General features: G+C 35.1%; 2 protein-coding genes and 1 pseudogene across 4 annotated transcripts; 2 read left to right on the forward strand and 1 right to left on the reverse strand.

The window, feature by feature from the left end:
- LOC104757847 lies at window positions 5285–6416 on the reverse strand (annotated as a pseudogene).
- On the forward strand, window positions 12539–14456 carry LOC104757848 (translation initiation factor IF-2-like). Of its 3 annotated transcripts, none has more exons than XM_010480633.2 (4): window positions 12539–12630; window positions 13171–13356; window positions 13430–13651; window positions 13833–14456. In XM_010480633.2, exons 2-4 carry the CDS (start codon window positions 13354–13356, stop codon window positions 14286–14288), a joined length of 681 nt encoding a protein of 226 aa, XP_010478935.1. In that variant the 5' UTR covers window positions 12539–12630; window positions 13171–13353; the 3' UTR covers window positions 14289–14456. The 3 variants fall into 3 exon arrangements, with proteins under 3 accessions (XP_010478935.1, XP_010478936.1, XP_010478938.1); XM_010480634.2 differs by having other exon boundaries at window positions 12541–12630; window positions 13180–13356; XM_010480636.2 differs by having other exon boundaries at window positions 12543–12630; window positions 13239–13356.
- LOC104757849 (transcription factor bHLH80) lies at window positions 16705–18864 on the forward strand. Its single transcript, XM_010480637.2, has 5 exons — window positions 16705–17302; window positions 17862–17996; window positions 18102–18167; window positions 18539–18607; window positions 18715–18864. The coding sequence occupies exons 1-5, from the start codon at window positions 16838–16840 to the stop codon at window positions 18766–18768; spliced, it is 789 nt and encodes a 262-aa protein (XP_010478939.1). The 5' UTR covers window positions 16705–16837; the 3' UTR covers window positions 18769–18864.

Here is a 19110-nt window from a genome sequence, read left to right on the forward strand (position 1 = left end):
TTATATATATATATATATATATATATATATATATATATATATATATATATATATATATATATATATATATATATATATATATATATATATATATATATATATATATATATATATATATATATATATATATATATATATATATATATATATATATATATATATATATATATATATATATATATATATATATATATATATATATATATATATATATATATATATATATATATATATATATATATATATATATATATATATATATATATATATATATATATATATATATATATATATATATATATATATATATATATATATATATATATATATATATATATATATATATATATATATATATATATATATATATATATATATATAGACTTTCACACCTCTTTTCTAATACCACTTTTGAAAACTACACATTTTAAAAACTTTATTAAAAATGCCACGAAAAGCTGAAGTACGTGTAATCTTAGAAAAATATACATAAACTATCTATATATATATATGTGTGTGTAAAATTTTATATATACTTTATAAATACCTTTTAAAAACCTTTCAAAATTTTATCAATTTGACAAAAACAAAAAAGAACCTTATAAATATTTGGATTGAGTCTCTAAGTAGTACGTACTATCTAGAAATATCTTATAAATCTTATAAAACTTTATAATTTTGCATATTTAAAAATGGATATTTTTGAAAATGGATAGATGAGAGAAACATTTCTAAAAATATTGGCAAATTTTATAATTATTAAATTAATTAACATAACTAATACAGCAATCCGCGCATATGCGCGGACTTTTACCTAGTATATTATGAAAATAATGTAAGATCAGTAGTTAAGATCTTTTGTTAAAAAGTTAGTTATTGAAAGAACATATTTAAGATCACAAGATTTAATAATATAATATTCTTAATTATATTACAATTTTAAAAACTTATAAAAAACATTTAAATTTGAAACTTATAAACCTTTTACTAAAATTCAAAATACAATACTAAATTTTTATGAAACAACAAAACATTGTAAATAAAATTTTTTTTAAAAAAAAAAACAAACATATTACTTAATTAATTAAAACACACAAACATTATATTTAATTAATATATTTAATTTTTTCCAATCACAACACGCCACATCACACAAAAACAAGCCCAACAACAGTTCTACAATAAGAACTATCAAACTGATCTAAGACCACTTTTACAATTTTTCTAATTTAAAAAGGCCTAAGAACACACACAAAGTTGCACCAATAAAGATGGCCTTATGATTTTAAATGTTTGAATAAAAAGTGTATTAATTCTTACAGAATTTATAATTCTTTTTTTATTTTGTAAAAAAAAATTAGTCATTATTCGAAATGGAGAAAATGAATCTATCAATTTTATGAAATATTAGACGAAGATCAATTCTCCTCAATTTACTAAATCACTCTATTTGATCAGTCAAATTACATGATGTCATCCTTTAGGAGTATCAGTCCACTACTCGAGGACTATACTCATCCTGAAAGATTAATCGGATGTTATAAGTTCGGCTCACTCCATTTTTACACTAAAAAAGTATTAAAAAATGTTTAATTACTTTAAAAGAATTCATAAATGCATGCACGACAATATTAGACAAATGCAAAAGCTTTTATCAACACGAATAACTTAAGAAAATCCTTTGACAAAAAAAAAAAACACGAATAACTTCTTAGTGGAAAACTTAAAAATATAATTCTTAAACCTGAATAATTCCATTATTACATATTCCCATACTTCTCTAACTAAATATGATATACTTAGTATATATAACCACGTTTTTGTCACACATTCGTGACTAAATCTTTTTTTTCACAAAAAAGCCATCAAAGAAATTCGTAGCAAATTTAGCCACGAAATAATCACGAATGTACATCGTGACAACCGTTGTCACCCGATAGCCACATAAACATTCGTGGCTAAATAGACATGATAAATTTCGTAGCAAAACCGTGTCTACACGAAACCACTAAGAATATTCGTGGCAATCTTCATGGCTATTCCACCGAAATATCCATCCCATCTCACTAAAACAGGGAAAAGTATATACCACGAAATATACCGTAGCTATATCGTGACTAACTGAGTGCCACAAATTGTAATCGTGGCTCGCTCGTGACTAAGACGTTGCCACGAATATAATTCGTGACATTTCCGTGGCTATATCATAAGGCATTAGTCATCAAATCCAACTAACCCGACAAAGATTAAGTCGGTGCAGGAGTAATAGTAATAGTCTTGTTCTTCACAGTAAAACAGAGAAAGCGAGAGAGACTTGCGGGAACTGGGACTAGTGGACCTTTATCAAAGGAGAAGAGGATGAGTTTTGAAATTTGCGAGCCATGTGAGAAAAAAGGCTGACAGAGAGATGCACAGTGGAGAAAAACAGAGGAAGAACAAGAAACAGAGCAAGGATGGGGAAAACAGAGAGGAACCAAGGAAGTCCTGATTTGATTATAGGTGGCAAATAGTAACAATAAGATATGGAGATGACTGTAAAAACCAAGACTTTTATCAAGCTCTTGAGTTCTTCCTCCATCTCTCAGATCTTTTGTGGTTTGCTGTTAAACTTTGCGCAATAACTTAAGTTGTGACTTGGCTGATTTTGTTTAATGTCATTTTTTACTAGTAATCACCTAAGTTAAATATTTGAAGAAGAGATAACATTGAGTACATAGAGTAGGTAAGAATTGAACTAAATATAAAGAAGTTTTATAAATATCGAGTAACGTTCTTGTTGCCTTGACTTAAACGTTGTGATTTCTCAACCATAGCAAAAAAAATAACAAGGATTTGTCTCCATTGGCTGATGAGTATCCGTACATATACCATAAATGCTATAAATTCTCAACCATACATGATACATGTAGTAGTAATGCTACGTCAAATTGTGTGGTAGACTAGTAGTAATGGTTTCGAACTGTCAAATGTTGAAACTGCCGGCTGTCAACAATCATGTGTCTCAATATTTCTGTAACTGCATGAGGAAGAAGAGAGTGTCCTTACACCTTAATGGAATTACAAGGTTCATGGTGAAACAAGCCAAGTAAATCTTGATTCAAAGTTTGTAGAAATCTTCCACAAAGTTCGTCTCATCCATTTGTGTGGTTTGTAGTTGCTAATTGGTACAAACTCCAATTTTTATGATAGTACCTCCACACAGTTCAATATTTCAAACTAATTGGATAGCTCATGGACGTAACTAGTTAAACTAATTTCCCACCATACCTACCAAATAAGATAAATATTTCAAAAATATGGAAAAATTTAGGCAGAAAGTTAAACTAATTTTTAAGGTCACTAACCCATCATAACTTGGTTAAAAATATGCATATGACCAAACAAACTCAAAAAGACACAAACAAATTTATACTATTCTTTTTGGAAATTCTTATTACAAGCCAACCAATAACTATGTTTGCTTTAACTTTTAAGCTATATTTCAATATTAGTGCTATTATATGGCTTATCAAGCTAATAAGGAGACAATTTAAGTGTGACGAATCTTAAATTTTAGCTTGTAATAATGGGGGTTTATTGTATGCTTAAGCTAAATCATATAATTTTGATAAGCCATATAATAGCACTAATATTGAAATAGATTATGAGTTCTTTTCTTTATATATATAAAATTTATTTAAGGAATGAATTTATTCTGTTTATTATATTTTATTTTATCAATGAATTATGAGTTCTTTTCTTTTTATATATAAATTTTCTATAAAGAATTAATTTATTATGTTTATTATATTTTATTTTATCAGGAAATTAATGTTACTAAGACATATAAAATATAATTCATAGAATTGTTAGTACAATTCATGTTGCTTAATCATAGAATTTTTATCACAATTCATCAAAATTAAATAATTTTTTTACACCAATTTTTTTTTTGGTTTGGGCGGTTAAATGAAAAATTTTTACACCATCCCACTAAATAATTTCCCACCATTAGTTTCCCGGTTAAATGAATTTTTTTGCTAAATAGTTATTTTAATTTTTATTATATACACAATCTCTCTTTTCCTCCTCTTAGGTAGTGAATGGAAGCAGTTAAGCGGGACGGAATTCAACTGTGGCGGGACGGATCAAACAAAATACACCAATCACACAAATATCACATATGTGCAGAAAAACGCATTAACACAATATATATTATATACATAATGAAACTTTATAGATTTTGGTTGTTTTTCTCTTCAGAAAGCGGTACGGTCTACCCACATCAAAATAGAAGAGGGTAGAAGTGCAAGTGCGATTTTCATTTTTTTATATATAAAACCATTCTTTAATATATGGATAGATATACACACACCTATATATAATATATACTTCTCTACATAAACATATAATTTTTTATTTTACTTGATTTAAAATATATATGTCAAATAATTAAATTTTTACTTTTAATATATTGGATATTTAAAGTTCATAAATACATGAAAATGTTTTTCTTAAACCCAAAACAAAATATAATTTACAACTATATAAAATATTAATATATTCATCTATAATTTGTAAAATGCACTATTTGTTATCTTTTTCATCATTCAATAATTTAGTTCTGTAACGCAAGTAAATCTTTCACCAATTATAAATTATTATATACTATTTCATTTTTCTAACCGCACTTGTCCCGCAAATATATTTCTTCCGCACAAACCGCAGTTGAACCGTACCGCACTATTAAATCATTTGTCCCGCACAACCAAATCCGCTGTCGCCATTCGGACCCTTAGTTTTTTTTTTTTTCCAAAAACTTTCATTTTATATATCACATGGTAAAGATACAAGGTGAAACAAAGTTACCCAATGTACAAGAGTGGATAGCTCCACATAACAGACTGCTGGGAATTAAGACAGAAACAAACATTAAGCTAGAGGTTACAACATTAGTATCAACACATTCAGCTACCAATGCAAATCGATGCAAGCTGGTAAGAGCCAAGAACATCATCACTCTCTCAATAAGATCAATCTTCCAATCTGAAACTGGAGTTGAGCTTATAGCTTAAAACATATGCTTGGGGTGTGATCGGATCTTACACATCATAACTGCGTCTTTCAGAGAATTAGTAACCGAATGTCTTCAAAAAGTAATCAGAAGAAGATCAGCATGCTTTCTTTTTTCACATCTTCTATCTTCCAAAAAGCTACGACCAATAATTACAAACTACCCTAGAACCAACTAGTAATTTTTATTCTCTAACTTTGTAACAACCAAAAGGTACGAAGCCTTGTCAGAGAACAGAAGCATCTGTCTCTGATGGTTATCTGCAAGTTAAGAGAATCAAGGAGGGTCTGGGGATACCGTGTAAAACTTGACTCCATTCTCCTTCGTACGATGGCGAGTATTCCTCTTCTGCTCTGAAACTATTTGTTTACCTTTCTTTCTCTTAGAGCTCTCCCCCACTTCAAACCTGTGATTAGCTTGAGCAGCTCTTACTGAGTTGGATCCCGTGGACTCCTGTTTACACTTAGGCGTTGCGGCAGACAAGTTGTGTATAGGCTGCTCTGCAACAGCTTCTACCCTGTTGTGTAAGGGAGAGGGTTGTCTAGGAGGTTGAGAGATAGGTGAGTACGATGAGATATCAGAGCTCTCTGAACTCTGGATGTCCGTTTCACGATTAGGAGAATGTGAATTTTGGCCTTCATCCCATACCGGGACCACAAGTTCATCATCATCCTCTGCAGGAACAACTGGAGGAACTAGAAAGGGACAGTAGCTTGCTTGATGGTTTATACGGCTGCAATTACTGCAGATTTTTGAAAGTTTTTCGTATTCAAAGCCGACCATCGCACGCTCGCCAGACTGAAACCTAACACGTCTAAAAAAATGGATCCTATCTGTGAAGACAATTCTAACTTAAACCCTAAGAAAAGCAATCTGAGGGGTAGTGTCTTCATTGAAATCGAGTACCATAACATCCCCAATAGTGTTAGCGATGTAACAGACCGTTCTTTCAGAAAAAGGGATTCCACGTAACTGAACCCATAGGTCTATATACGTGAGAAATTCCTCTCTTGGGAAGTCTTCCCATCTTTGTAGCGCCACAAACCACTCTTTATACAACCAAGGTTGGCTTCTCAGCACTGAAACCATATCCTCTTCTAGTTGAAATCGAAACTGGACATGGCTATCATCCAGTATACGTCCATGAACTCTCGAAGATAAACCCCATAGACGTGGAAGTTCCTGAATCACCATCTTCAAGGATTGATCTCTCGGGTTCAGGGGTTTCCCAATCAGACTTATTCTGTTTTTAGCCAAGACACTAGCATAAGCAGTATGGGGAATGAGGAGTTCAGGGTCATCCCGACCCAAAACCATGTATTGGATGTCATCCCATAATTCATGAGCCATGATGTGAGCAAGCGAGTGATTAAGGAAGAGAAAGAAACAGAGGTGAAAAGAAGGAAAGCACAAGGCTAGTATATATAGGAGGACATAAAGTTTATAACTCTAGAACCAAAAAGTCAAGGGTGACGACATAGGGGACCAAACCCAGAGATATAGTGATTAAACAGAATAATCACCGCCTAAGGCTCAATCAAACTTTGTCTTATATCAAAATCTAAGTATTTAATATAATTCCTTGGTAGCAAGGAAAGGAAGGGAAAATATTTTAAGTAGAAGATAAGGAAAGATATTATGAAGGAATCAAAAAGAGACTTAGCTACCAAGGCCCAAGGAGCACGATGATCATAGAGCATGATCACAACAGAAAAAACCCAGAAACCAAGAATTTTTGTTTTTTCCAAACTTAAAGAAACAAAAATTAAAAAAAACCTATCCAGCTTTAAAATAAGAAAATAGAATGCTGGAATAGTGAGAAGCAAAAAGAAACCTACCCAGAAGTGAAAGAGTCTACAATGAAACTCTTTTCCGTTTCAAAGAGATCTTTCAGCCACACAGGAGAGCCTCTGGCAACATAAGAACTTAACCTCCTGTCACTCGTAACACTGTCTGCAATCATAAAGGCTCCAATGTTGCAGTTCTTTGGTTCAAAGAGAATAAACCAATTAGGTTTATCACTGGCTAAAGTAAGGAAAGGAGAGATATGATTTGCAATCGCTGGCCATTGAATAGGTTTGTGTATTGCCTTAATAATGTCCAAAGTCGTAGCAGCAAAGGTAACATGATCAAAATGCAGACTACTCATACTTTCCAAGGCCCAATCCCAACTTTTAATCTTAGCTTCAAAAACAGATCCTACTTGAGCAAAGGATCTTCGACTGTGAAGGAGTACATTACCAAAAGAGTCTCTTACAATCCAAGAAGCACCCGAGAGAGCCAGCTTTTTGTACCAAGAGAAGCCAATATTGCATTTAACTTCATTTCTGAAGGGAGGTTGCCAAGTTAATACCTGTGGAGGTGAATTCGGGTTTTCATTCAGGCTTAAAAACTGAGCTGCATTCCACTCATTGGCCGCTTCCCCAGCTTTCTGAGCTAAAAGATTAGACTCTTGGTGATATCCATTAAAGAGAAATGAATTCCTGTTTTTCCACAAGTACCACAGGATCCAAGGAAAGTCCAGATTAAGATTGTCAGGGAGTGGTACACAATGTTTGAAACTGAAGAGATAATGCAGATTTTCGAAAATTGTATCTCCAAAACCCATCAAAGGCATAGGCACATTAGAAAGGGCCCATACCTGTCTTGCAAATGGACAGAGAAACAATATGTGATTAATTGATTCACAATCCTCATCACAAAACATACATCCATCAAAAACTCTGATTCCTCTAGATCGTAATCTGTCATAAACAGGCAAAGCACCTTTAAGAGCTTTCCAGAGAAATTTTTTTTATTTTGGGTACCGTTTTAACCTTCCAAACAGCTTTAAAAACGGGATTTCTCGATGGCAAAGCTTCCTCTTCTGATAGTCTAATTTTGTGAACCTGTTGATACATCAGTTCATAGCCAGATTTTGCAGAGTAGATACCATTGTTTGTTTCCCCCCAACAATAAGCATCCGAAAAACCAATTCTAGGCTTTATAGCTTTAATGAGATTAATCTCAGAATGGTGAAACAGAGATCTTAAAAGACTGACATCCCAATCCCCAGTAAAACGGTTAAAAAGATCAGCCACTTTGAGGTTTATGTTCATGAGAGAATGGATACCAATAGGTCTTCTTGGGCCATTTTCATATAACCAATTGTCTATCCAGACAAGGGTATTATCTCCATTTCCAATGGTGCGCTTGAGACCTTTGTTAAGCAGAGCTTTTCCAAACTGCAGACTTCTCCAAGCATAAGATGGTCTTTTACCTGTTGGTGCTGTTAGGTAAGGGGAGGAAGCATAATATCTGCTTTTAAAGAATCTTGAGAAGAGACAATCCTACTCATGAAGAAGGCGCCAAGCTTGTTTCGCTAAAAGAGACTGATTAAAAATTTCTAGATCTTTGAACCCTAAACCTCCAAAAGCCTTGGGAAGAGTTAACTTATCATAGCTTAACCAATGTATCTTATTCTGGAATTGAGAGTTATTCCACCAATAATCCATCATTACTGAAATCAGCTTAGTAATGGTTCCTTTTGGAAGCTTGAAGCAGGACATAGCATAAATAGGTAAGGCCAAAGCTACAGATTTTATCAAAACCTCTTTACCTCCCTGAGATAGATTTTTTGCATACCATCCTGTTAATCTTGATTGTAATCTATCCTTTATGAACCCTAATAATTGATGCTTCGAACCACTTAAACATTCCGGAAGCCCTAAGTACTTTCTGGTACCTCCTTCCAATTCAATTCTTGTTCTCATCTTGATCCAATCCCATAAGTTTTTGTCGGATTTGGTTCCAAAAGTGATAGCCGATTTCTGTTTGTTAATCACTTGGCCAGACATAGATTCATAATTCTCTAAACAATTCATCACCTCAACACATTGCTCTTTATTCATTTTACAAATGAAAAGGCTGTCATCAGCAAATAATAGATGAGTTATTGCTGGACCAGAGGGATGGAATTGTATGCCAGAGATTTTACCTTCGCATTCTGCTTGCTTGAAGAGATGGATTAAAGCTTCCGTGCACAGGACAATAAGAAAGGGAGAGAGAGGATCTCCTTGACGAATGCCTGTTTGTGGTTTAAAATCTCCAAAGTTCTGTCCATTAATTACCACAGAGTAACTCACGGAAGTAACACAGCCCATTATCCATTTTATCCAGCGGTCTTGAAATCCTAGAGCTTGAAGCATTTGATGTAAAAAACTCCATTCAAGTCTATCAATCGCTTTAGACATGTCTGTTTTAATCAACATAGCAGACTGAGAGAAAACTGGATGGGTATGCAAGCTATGAACAACTTCATGGGCTATTAGAACATTATCTGAAATAAATCTCTCTGAGACAAAAGCAGCCTGTGTTGGAGAAATTAGAGCAGGTAAGTGTTTCTTCAATCTGTTGACCAGAATTTTCGAAACAATCTTGTAGATCACAGCACAAAGACTAATCGGCCGAAGGTCAGACATCTTGGTTGGAGCTTTTACTTTCGGGATTAAACATAGGAGCGTATGATTCCAATCCTTAGGCATACAACCAGTTTCAAAAACAAGAAAACCTCAGAAAACACTTGCTCTTCGATTACTGACCAGTATTTTTTGTAGAAAAACCCAGTTAGGCCATCAGGACCTGGAGCACTTTCACTTTTAATGGAGAAAGCAGCAAACCTAATCTCGTCAATTGTCAATTGCTTAGAAAGTTCTTGATTCATGTTAGCTGTGACTCGAGGCTGGAAGTTTCTTAAGTAAGTCTGAAGTTGCTGCGGTTGAGAGGACTTGAAAAGATCCATGAAATACTTAACTGCAATCTCACCCTTTTTGCTGTCTGAGCAGTGATCACCCCCTGTTTCATCCACGAGGAATGGTAGAGCGTTTTTTACTCTAGCAGAATTAACAGAAGCTTGAAAAAACTTTGTATTTCTATCTCCATCAAGGAGCCATTTTTCATGGCTTTTCTGTCTCCAGTATACTTCTTCTTCCCTAAAAGCAATAGCTAATTCTCTCTTAATAGCATTAATCCTTTGAAAGCAGGGATTGCGAGAATCAAGCTGAGCAGACAACTCTTGTCTTAATCTTTTAATTCTACTTATCGAACTAGACCAGAACTTCTTCTTCCAAACACTAATGTCCTTTCTGCAGTTTTTTACCCTTGCTATTAAAGAAGTTTTACTTTCATTGTTACCTTTATTCCATGCTTTTTGGATAACTGCCAAAAAAGATGGATCTTCAGCCCAACGCTTATCAAACCGAAACTGTCTAAGAGATAACTGCTTCTCACTGCTAAACTTGATCAAAACAGGCTTATGATCAGACCCAAGCTTTTCAAGGAACCATTGATGCACATTCGGGAAGCTAGAAAACCAAGCAGGATTACCAAAACCTCTATCTAGCTTGCACTGAATCCACTGTTTGTTTCTAACACCCCCCCCCCCAAGTAAAACCATTTCCTGAACTGCCAATTTCTGTCATGTCGCAATTTTTCAACATAGTTCTAAAGGGATGGAAAGAATTTAGTTCTCGCAGTGGACCTCCTTTCTTTTCATCATTAGACAAAATTGCATTGAAATCTCCAGCCATGCACCAAGCCTCTGTTCTTAACATACCAATACTAGTAATTTTATCCCATACAAAAGAGCGTAGATTAGTATCTGGGTTTCCATAAACACAAGAGAGAAACCAAGACTTCAAACCAGAGGAAACTTTCATATCTATAAGATTCTTATCCACAACCAAAAAATCAATATCTAGGGTCTCATTCCAAAAGATTGCTAGACCACCACTGAGACCTAAGGGCTCTACAGTTCTGAGATGATGATATCCTAACCATCCTTGAACTTTTTTAACAAAAACTTCCATGTTCTTCGTCTCCATGAGGATAAGTATGTCAGGGGAATGTTCTTTTCTCATTTCCCTGAGGTTAGTAATTGTCCAAGGGTTCCTCAGTCCTTGGCAATTCCAAGTTAAGACGTCTTACTGATTCAACGGCAGTTCACTATGAACTACCGTATCTAGGTGAAGCTGAGAATAATTAACCTCTCCCTGTCCTTGTAGTTGATCTGATATCATTGAAACAGCTTCTGAAACAATCACTAAAGAGCCTGGGATAACTTTCTTATTTTTTCCTTTGCGGTCCTTAGAATTCTTTAAACAAGATCTCGGTCGTTTACAAGCAGCTATTGCTATAGGAGAAGTCTTTGAGGAGCTAGCCTCTAAACTACCAGAGTGAAAGGTAGATAAAGAACCAAAAAGGGAAGTACCTGAAACCGCATCCATATGAAGTTTTGCAGAGTTGTTTTTCAACGAGACTTGAGAACAAACGTTACTCAGTGGAGCTTTTGTTGCCTTAACCTGACAGGAATTACCATGTGTCTCCAACGGTTCCAAAATATTTCTATTCTCAGTAGCAAGATTATTGTTAGCAAGATTATTGTTAGCAGGATTTTCGATCACCAGATCGCTAGGATGTTGAATAAGGAACGGGCAGTGTGATTTCTCATGCGTCATTCTTTGGCAGTTAAAACAACGTTTTCTGATTCTTTCATAATCTATTCCTATTGCAACAAACGTTCCATTTGGTAGCTGGAGCTCCTTTGAATTTCTGAGCCTCTTGGAAATATCTAGGAGAACCCGGACTCTAATATAATCATTGTTTTGTGCTTCCTCCTCATCAAAAGGGAAATCAAGGATACGACCTATAGATTCAGGAATCGTCGAGATCGTATCTTTTGTATAGTGGTTCACCGGGATGTTACGAATCCTAATCCAAACCGGAAGAAACATCAAGTAATCCGGAGGAAGATTTTCAACCCATTTTTCCATCACCACACCCCAATCATCTTGCGTCCATACCCCTGTTTTGAGAACCTCATCCATATCCTCTTCGTACTTGAAAATGAATTGAAACTTATCCCTTGATAAAGCTACCCCTTTAACCCTATCATATAAACGCCAGATCCTGGGCATCTCTACAATCCACTTGGACATCTTTTGATAATCTGGATTTAAAAACCTACCTAGAAGACTTCGATGATTTCTGGCTGAAGAGCTGAATTTAGGTTGATCAGAGATGATCACAGGCAGGTCTTCTTTATCTTCGATTGACATCGCCTTCAGACATCTATCGAGCTGAGATTCCTTATCCAGACCCATAGATTCAGAGAAAATCACACGAATTGTAACTCAAAGAAAATTGTCGAAAACCGGACTGAAAACGTTGAAATCTCCGGTGATTGCTCTGCTCAGATATACAATCCGAGAGAGAAGTTCTTAATCCCACAAGGAATTGGGACTGCAGCTTTGAAACGGCGAAATGAGACGGCAAAGAGAGACAACGGTCGAAAGAGCAGGTAAGAGAGAGAAGAGAGCGTTTAGATATTTTTCAGATATTTTTTGGGGAGATTCTCAATGTCCTCCTCTTAGTTTATATCGACACTTAGAGAAAATAAGAAAAAACCTAAACTCTCTTCTTGCCTCCGTCGAAGCTGCTGTCCCAGATCTCTCCGATATCTCCGATCAATTTCTTCAGACAAACTGCAATGAATCTCTCTGGCCACCGTCTACCACGATCCTCCGACTCAGGTCCTGCAGGTAACTAACGATGTCTAATTACTAGTTCTGTTCTTCTTCTTCTTGGTAATCGATTCTTCTTCTTTTGCTTCTTCTTCTTATTGGGTTCCCTAATTACTAGTTCTGTTCTGTCTCTTTCTCCCTTCTTCTTGGGTTCCCTAATTACTAGTTCTGTCTCTCTTTGATTTTGAATTTTAAACATGAGTAAGTGGTAATTTTTTTTTTTTTGTTGGCTGCTATATCTCTTTCGACAAATAGCTTTGTTCATATTGTTCTTATTTGTTGAGTAAGTGCTCGTTTATGATTGATTTTTGAATTCTTGTTTGCTGCTCTAATGATGGTTCATATATCTTCCGACACTTAGCTTTGTTTATATTGTTCTGGTTGAAGTGTTCGACTTTTTTGGTTTTTTATTCTTGTTTGCTGCTCTATTTACGGTGTTTAGATATTGTTCTTCTGCTAGTTTATCTCTTCCGACACTTATGATTTGCTTTGAGTGTTGTCATTTGCTTGTTATGTGTTGCTATTTGTTAGTATTAAGAACATGTTTTTGATGGTTAGGATTTGTAGATGTAGATGTTTTTGATGTGGATCTGATTGGGACACTCTAATGGAGTATTGGGGAACAGAACCAACAAAGAAGAAGAGCAAGAGTGCTGCTGCAAGCCGCTTATCTAATCCTGATGGTAAAGGGATTCACAAGCTTGTGCAGGTCCTAAGTGTTTTTTGCAGATTGAGCATGAGATGGTAAGTGTTATACTTCTCCTATGTTATTATTTACTTTCATATCTATACTAATGTTTCATCTTTCTTTTTGTAGATGATTGAGTCTGCATCGGATGAACCACCAGCCTACACTGATCTTGTGCGGAAGACACACACACGCAAAGATGGAACTTTCATCGACCATCGTGCTGAGTGTCTTGTCAACGAAGTAGAGGAAGCTGTTTCACAGTTTACAAGTGAAGATGGTTCTCCGCACAGCCAAACTGCCACATCTGCTATTCTTTCTCGTGTTCTGTTGAACAAAGAATATCTGAAGGTACTCTCTTAAAAAATCTTTTAACTTTCTTAATGCCTCATGCTCTATGGTATGTATATATTGGTGAAATATCTTGCTCTCTTTTTGTTTTGTTTGTTTGGTTAAGTTTGTTTGTTTGCATTATATATGTATATGTTTGCTTTTGAATATATGTTTGATATTTGTTTTGTTTCTCTCACAGCGTGGACAGTCTAAAACTGGGTATGTCTATGGAATCGGCAGTGTTCAATACCGGGAAATCAATCCATCTGAGAAAGTAGCTGCTTCTATTTCCCGCAACCTCGACATGGAAATGCGTATCTCTAGTTTGGAGACAAACTTCAAGACGCTCAACACCAATGTTGCAGATTTGAATACTAACATGGGAACGGTTATGGGAGAGCTGGCTGCATCACGACAAGCACTTAATCTGATCATGCAGTCTCTTGGAATTAGACAACCGTCTGCTGCTGCTGCTCCTGCTACAACTTCTGCTGCTGCTCATGCTCCAGCTTCTACAACAGCTGCTCCTGTTCCAGCTTCTACAACATCTGCTCCTGCTCCAGCTTCTCCTGCTCCAGCTTCTACAACTCCTGCTTCAGCTCCATCTTCACACCAAGGCAACTTAGATGCTTGGTGTGCATCATTTGGTAGTTAAGTTTCGGTCAATGATGGTTAAGTTTTTTTGTTGAACTTTCTAACAGATAGACTTTTGTTTAGAAAGTCTTTTGGTAAAATGTAAGATAAGACTACTTAATGTGATAGTTAGCAATTCTTTTTGGTAATATGTAAACATCAAACTAATTATGATAATGTAAAATATGGTTATTTGGATTTCATGTTTTGTGATTTTGGCTTTTGGTTTTAGTAATTAACATTATTGTATAGTTTTGGCAAATAATCAGCCATTAAACAAATTATATTTGTAGCTTTTTAAAAAAAATAAAATATTTGTAGCTTTGTTACAATAATGCCACCAACATAAAATCATGGCTTAATAGCTAAGCTACTGGCATGTGATGATCAAATCGTGGCTATTATAGTCACTAAGCTCTGTGACAATTTCGTAGCTTCATATTGCCACGAATAACAAGTGAGTGTTACGTAACTAGATTAGCCACGAACTAAAAGTGATCAATACGTAGCTAATTTAGCAACGAAGCAATTGTGATTTTTACGTAGCTAAATTTAGCCACGAATGATGAGTGACAAATTCGTGACTTTAGAGCCACGAAAAAGCAAGACCAACAATTTAGTTACGAAGCTATAGCAACGATTTTTTCTTGTGACAATTCGTGACTTTTTAGTCTTATAGCCACGAATATTTAGGCTCAGCCACGAATATATTGGTGGCTATACATGTTTTTTTTACTAGTGATATATATATATATATATATATATATATATATTTGTGTTGTACAACACAAGGAAATGGTTGTTTAACTTGATAGTGATACTTTATATGAAATTTATAATATTAACATGTTAATGTGTTGAGTTTCTATGTTACAATATTAGCATGTTTTAATCAATTAATCCAACTAATATTTGTATTCGTTAACAGTATGGTATCATAGCCGACTTGTAGCCATTGAAAGACTTCCAGATCATTCTTATTTTTGCTGTGGGAAAAATAATAATATTAAGTTTGATGAAGGGATTTTAGTCAAGAATGCCATTTTTGAAACAAAACTTATAGAAAATGCCATTTTTTTCTTTTCTTATCAATTCTGCCACTTTCCATTATCATGCCACATAGCAAAAAGACAGAAATAACCTTTTAGTAAATAACATTTCAGTGGACCAAATCCATATAATCAGGTTTAGTCCATCCCTAATTTGTCCATTAACCTCTCAAATTGATCTGATCTGCTTGGTTGGACTTTACATGTCTATTATTGTCCAAAATTTATCAAAATAACTTGTCTACCCTACAAGTCTGCTAAGACATGTACTAAACTTTTTGTACTTTGGGTGGACCAGATTCAACCTCTAGATAGGTTTTTTATGTCCACTCACAATTCTGTCCACATAACAGGTCTGCAGATACAATAGATCAAATACAACATCAAAATTCGTTGCGCACCCCAATTTTGTCCATCGGCGCTTTTTGTCCGTCGATGCTTTTTGACTCTGGTGGACCAGATCCGACAACCAAGGTATTTATAGTCCCTAAAACTTTATTTTCTCTAGCGGACCATATCAGCTTCATAAGATCAAGATTTGTTAGTAAAATGGAAAAGTTTGGTTTACCAGTTTTCTAGTCCACCGGATCTGGTCTATCGAAAAACAAAAGACATCTTGACATCTTGTCCATTGGACTGTGGATCTGGTCCACCGGAGATGCATCAATGTGTTTTTTGAATCGCAAATTTTGGACAGGCAAATCATATAGAGGTTTGAAATGAAAGAGATGGAAATTTGGAGAGAGAGAGAGAGAGAGTTGGATATGTGGAGAGATGGGGTTTTGGAGAAAGAGAATAAAGTTTTGGAGGTTTTGAGAAAAACAAAAATGGTGAATTGGAGAGAGATCGAAAGAAATAAGAGAAGAAGAGAAAAACAAATGAAAGCTTTAATTAAGGACAATTTTGTCATTTTAGATTAGCCAAAAGTGGGTCCTATGGCATATTAGAAAATGCTTGGTTGAAAGTGGCATTGGTCACAATGAACTGCACTGTACATGGCATAAATCATAAATTTTTCTTTGATGAATCTTCCAACATGAAAATAACCGAAAAAAAAAAAACAGCTTCAAATTTGTTTCCATTTTTAGAGATCTCTCTCTTTCCCCTTCCCTAACCTCGCCGTCAAGACTCGGAAGTTGAAACTCACGCGTTGCAATTGCGCGTAGACGAATAATGAAACCATATCCACTGAAACGAAAGAAAGAAAAGGAGCAACAGTGACGCAAAAGCTAGACTTATTCCAAAGTTACGCGCCGCACCTAGACTCTATCTTCTATACCGTTAGATCTAAGTCAAACTCAACAAAGTATCTAAATCCAACGATCAGGTTTACGTATCCGTGTTAAAAAATAAGCACACGGTAGAAAAACAAAAAATTCAACTAAAAGACAAAACAATCGGAGAAGAGAACAATCAGGTCTGGCTCTGCTGTGTCTCTTTTGTCTAATTGTCTCCACTGAAAAAATTCAATTCAATTCACCGACTGAGCCATTTCGCCGGTGGAGAAGAGAAGAAACCACCGATGCAATCAACTAATGTCGGCGACGGAAGTGGTGAGGACGGTGGAGGAGGAGGAGAGATGAGTCGAAGTGGGTTATCTCGGATCCGTTCAGCTCCAGCTACTTGGATTGAAACCCTACTTGAAGAAGAAGAAGAAGACGAGGGAGATGGTTTGAAACCTAATCTTTGTTTAACAGAACTTCTTACTGGTAACAACAACAACTCTGGTGTGATAACGAGTCGTGACTCGTTCGAGTTCCCGAGTTCTGTTGAGCAGGGTTTGTATAGTACTACTCACCAAGGTGGTGGCTTTCACCGTCAGAATAGTTCTCCGGCGGATTTTCTTAGTGGGTCTTGTGCTGGGACTGATGGGTTTTTCTCTAATTTTGGGATTCCGGCGAGTTATGATTACTTGTCGCCGAACGTTGACATTTCTCCGACCAAACGGTCTAGGGATATGGAAGAAGCACACTTCTCTTCTCAGATGGTAAGATTCTCCCAAGTATTTAGTATTAATTCAGATTCAACCTGCCAAAAAAAGATGTGAACTTTATTGAATGATCTTTTGTTTACTTTATTGTCAACTTGTCCGAATTTTTATGGTCAAAATGCTGAGTTCAGGTTCTGACTTGAGTTCTGTTATAGGGATTGAAACGGTTATAGTTTAATTGGGCGTTTGAATTCTTCGATTGTGGAGACAATAAAGATGTAAAAGACTAGTCTTGTCTAGTTTGTCAACTTGCATTTGTTTGAAACAAAATCGCAGCAAGTTGCAGTTTTATCTTTTCTTTGTTATCCTGTGGTTGCGTTGCGTAAAGCTTGTATTAGTAGATGGCAGCACATAAAGTGCCTTCCATTAGTCACTGCTCAAAGTCCATTTTTGATGTATTGATCCTTACATTTAAGGTTTCCATATCGGAAGATCGTGTAACTTGAGTAGTTTCGGAATGGTGGCTCTTAGTTATATTAGACATATTTTTATGGAGACCGTTAAGTCTTTGTGTGCATACGGATACTAAAATCTGCCCTTTTGTTCTGTTGAGTAGAAAGAAGAGCAAATGAGTGGTGGGATCTCAGGAATGATGGATATGAACATGGACAAGCTTCTCGAAGATTCAGTTCCTTGTAGGGTTCGTGCTAAACGAGGTTGTGCAACTCATCCTCGTAGCATTGCCGAGCGGGTAATTTACTTTAAATCTTTGTGCTAGATGATGCTTTCCAGTACTGATTTTGTTTCTTTCTCATTCTTGTTTTGTTATTAAGCTTTCTTCCATTCATTGTTTTAGGTGAGGAGAACGCGAATAAGTGATCGGATCAGGCGGCTGCAAGAACTTGTTCCAAACATGGATAAGGTAAATTTCTTTTTACAGGGCAGACTGATTTTCAGATTTCTTGGAATTTTGTTTTTTTTTATAAAAAAGTTACGAAATGGGTCCAAGATGATATATGCTTAAAGCTTAGGGTAAGAGTTAGTCCTCTTAGTTAGCTTAGCAGTAAAGGAGTTTGGATGTTAACTGTTGATGATTGTGAAGGCACTAATGGAACTTCAAAACTACTCCATAGTCCATAAACCATGATTGTGCGGTCTTTCAATCAAGATTCCGTGTAGTATATCTGAGTAGTTTGCCTTTTTATATTGGAATCAAACTTTTTGACGTTTCTGAAACTCTGGGAGATTTGTATAGCGATGATGATTCGGGTTCGTTTGTTTTATTTGTTGCAGCAAACCAACACTGCAGACATGTTGGAAGAAGCTGTGGAGTATGTGAAGACTCTTCAAAGCCAGATCCAGGTTTATCTACATATATACTAGTTGATTAGTAACACAAATTTATAGAAGAAAAATTCCAGGCTTTGCATTTATTTGATCATTTTATTTGGTTTTGAAATTTAATGCAGGAGTTGACAGAGCAGCAGAAGAGGTGCATATGCAAACCTAAAGAAGAACAATAATGTTTCCTTTAGGATTGATATAATTTGTATTTTTAAAAATCTAAAAAATGGTGATGATCTGTTCGAAAATTCGAAACATGATCCTATATTGAACTAAAAAAAAAAAAATAGGTGGTTTGATTTTTAGCTGTAAAATTTTTGTACAATAAGGAGAAGTTTTAAAGAGCTAATAAATAGAAGTATGTTCTTTATACAAGTGAGGTGAATATATTCTAACAGTCTTTATACTGTTATCTGTTTTTTTGGTCGTATCTTGAAACTGTAGAGGGAAAATTAAGAAACAGAGGAGCTGTGATAGATTGTTTGAATCCAATATACTTTGCAGATATTGATGTTGCTATT

The sequence above is a fragment of the Camelina sativa genome, chromosome 17 (genome assembly GCF_000633955.1).
Source record: "Camelina sativa cultivar DH55 chromosome 17, Cs, whole genome shotgun sequence".
Taxonomy (NCBI): domain Eukaryota; kingdom Viridiplantae; phylum Streptophyta; class Magnoliopsida; order Brassicales; family Brassicaceae; genus Camelina; species Camelina sativa.

Bases quoted from the DNA above. Each gene is read 5' to 3' on its own strand.
- LOC104757848 (XM_010480633.2), top strand. The intron at 13,652-13,832 runs GTACTCTCTTAA...TTTCTCTCACAG, and splicing joins TGAACAAAGAATATCTGAAG to CGTGGACAGTCTAAAACTGG.
- LOC104757849 (XM_010480637.2), top strand. From the start codon at position 16,838: ATGCAATCAACTAATGTCGGCGACGGAAGTGGTGAGGACGGTGGAGGA. The intron at 17,303-17,861 runs GTAAGATTCTCC...TCTGTTGAGTAG, and splicing joins CACACTTCTCTTCTCAGATG to AAAGAAGAGCAAATGAGTGG. The intron at 18,608-18,714 runs GTTTATCTACAT...AATTTAATGCAG, and splicing joins CTCTTCAAAGCCAGATCCAG to GAGTTGACAGAGCAGCAGAA.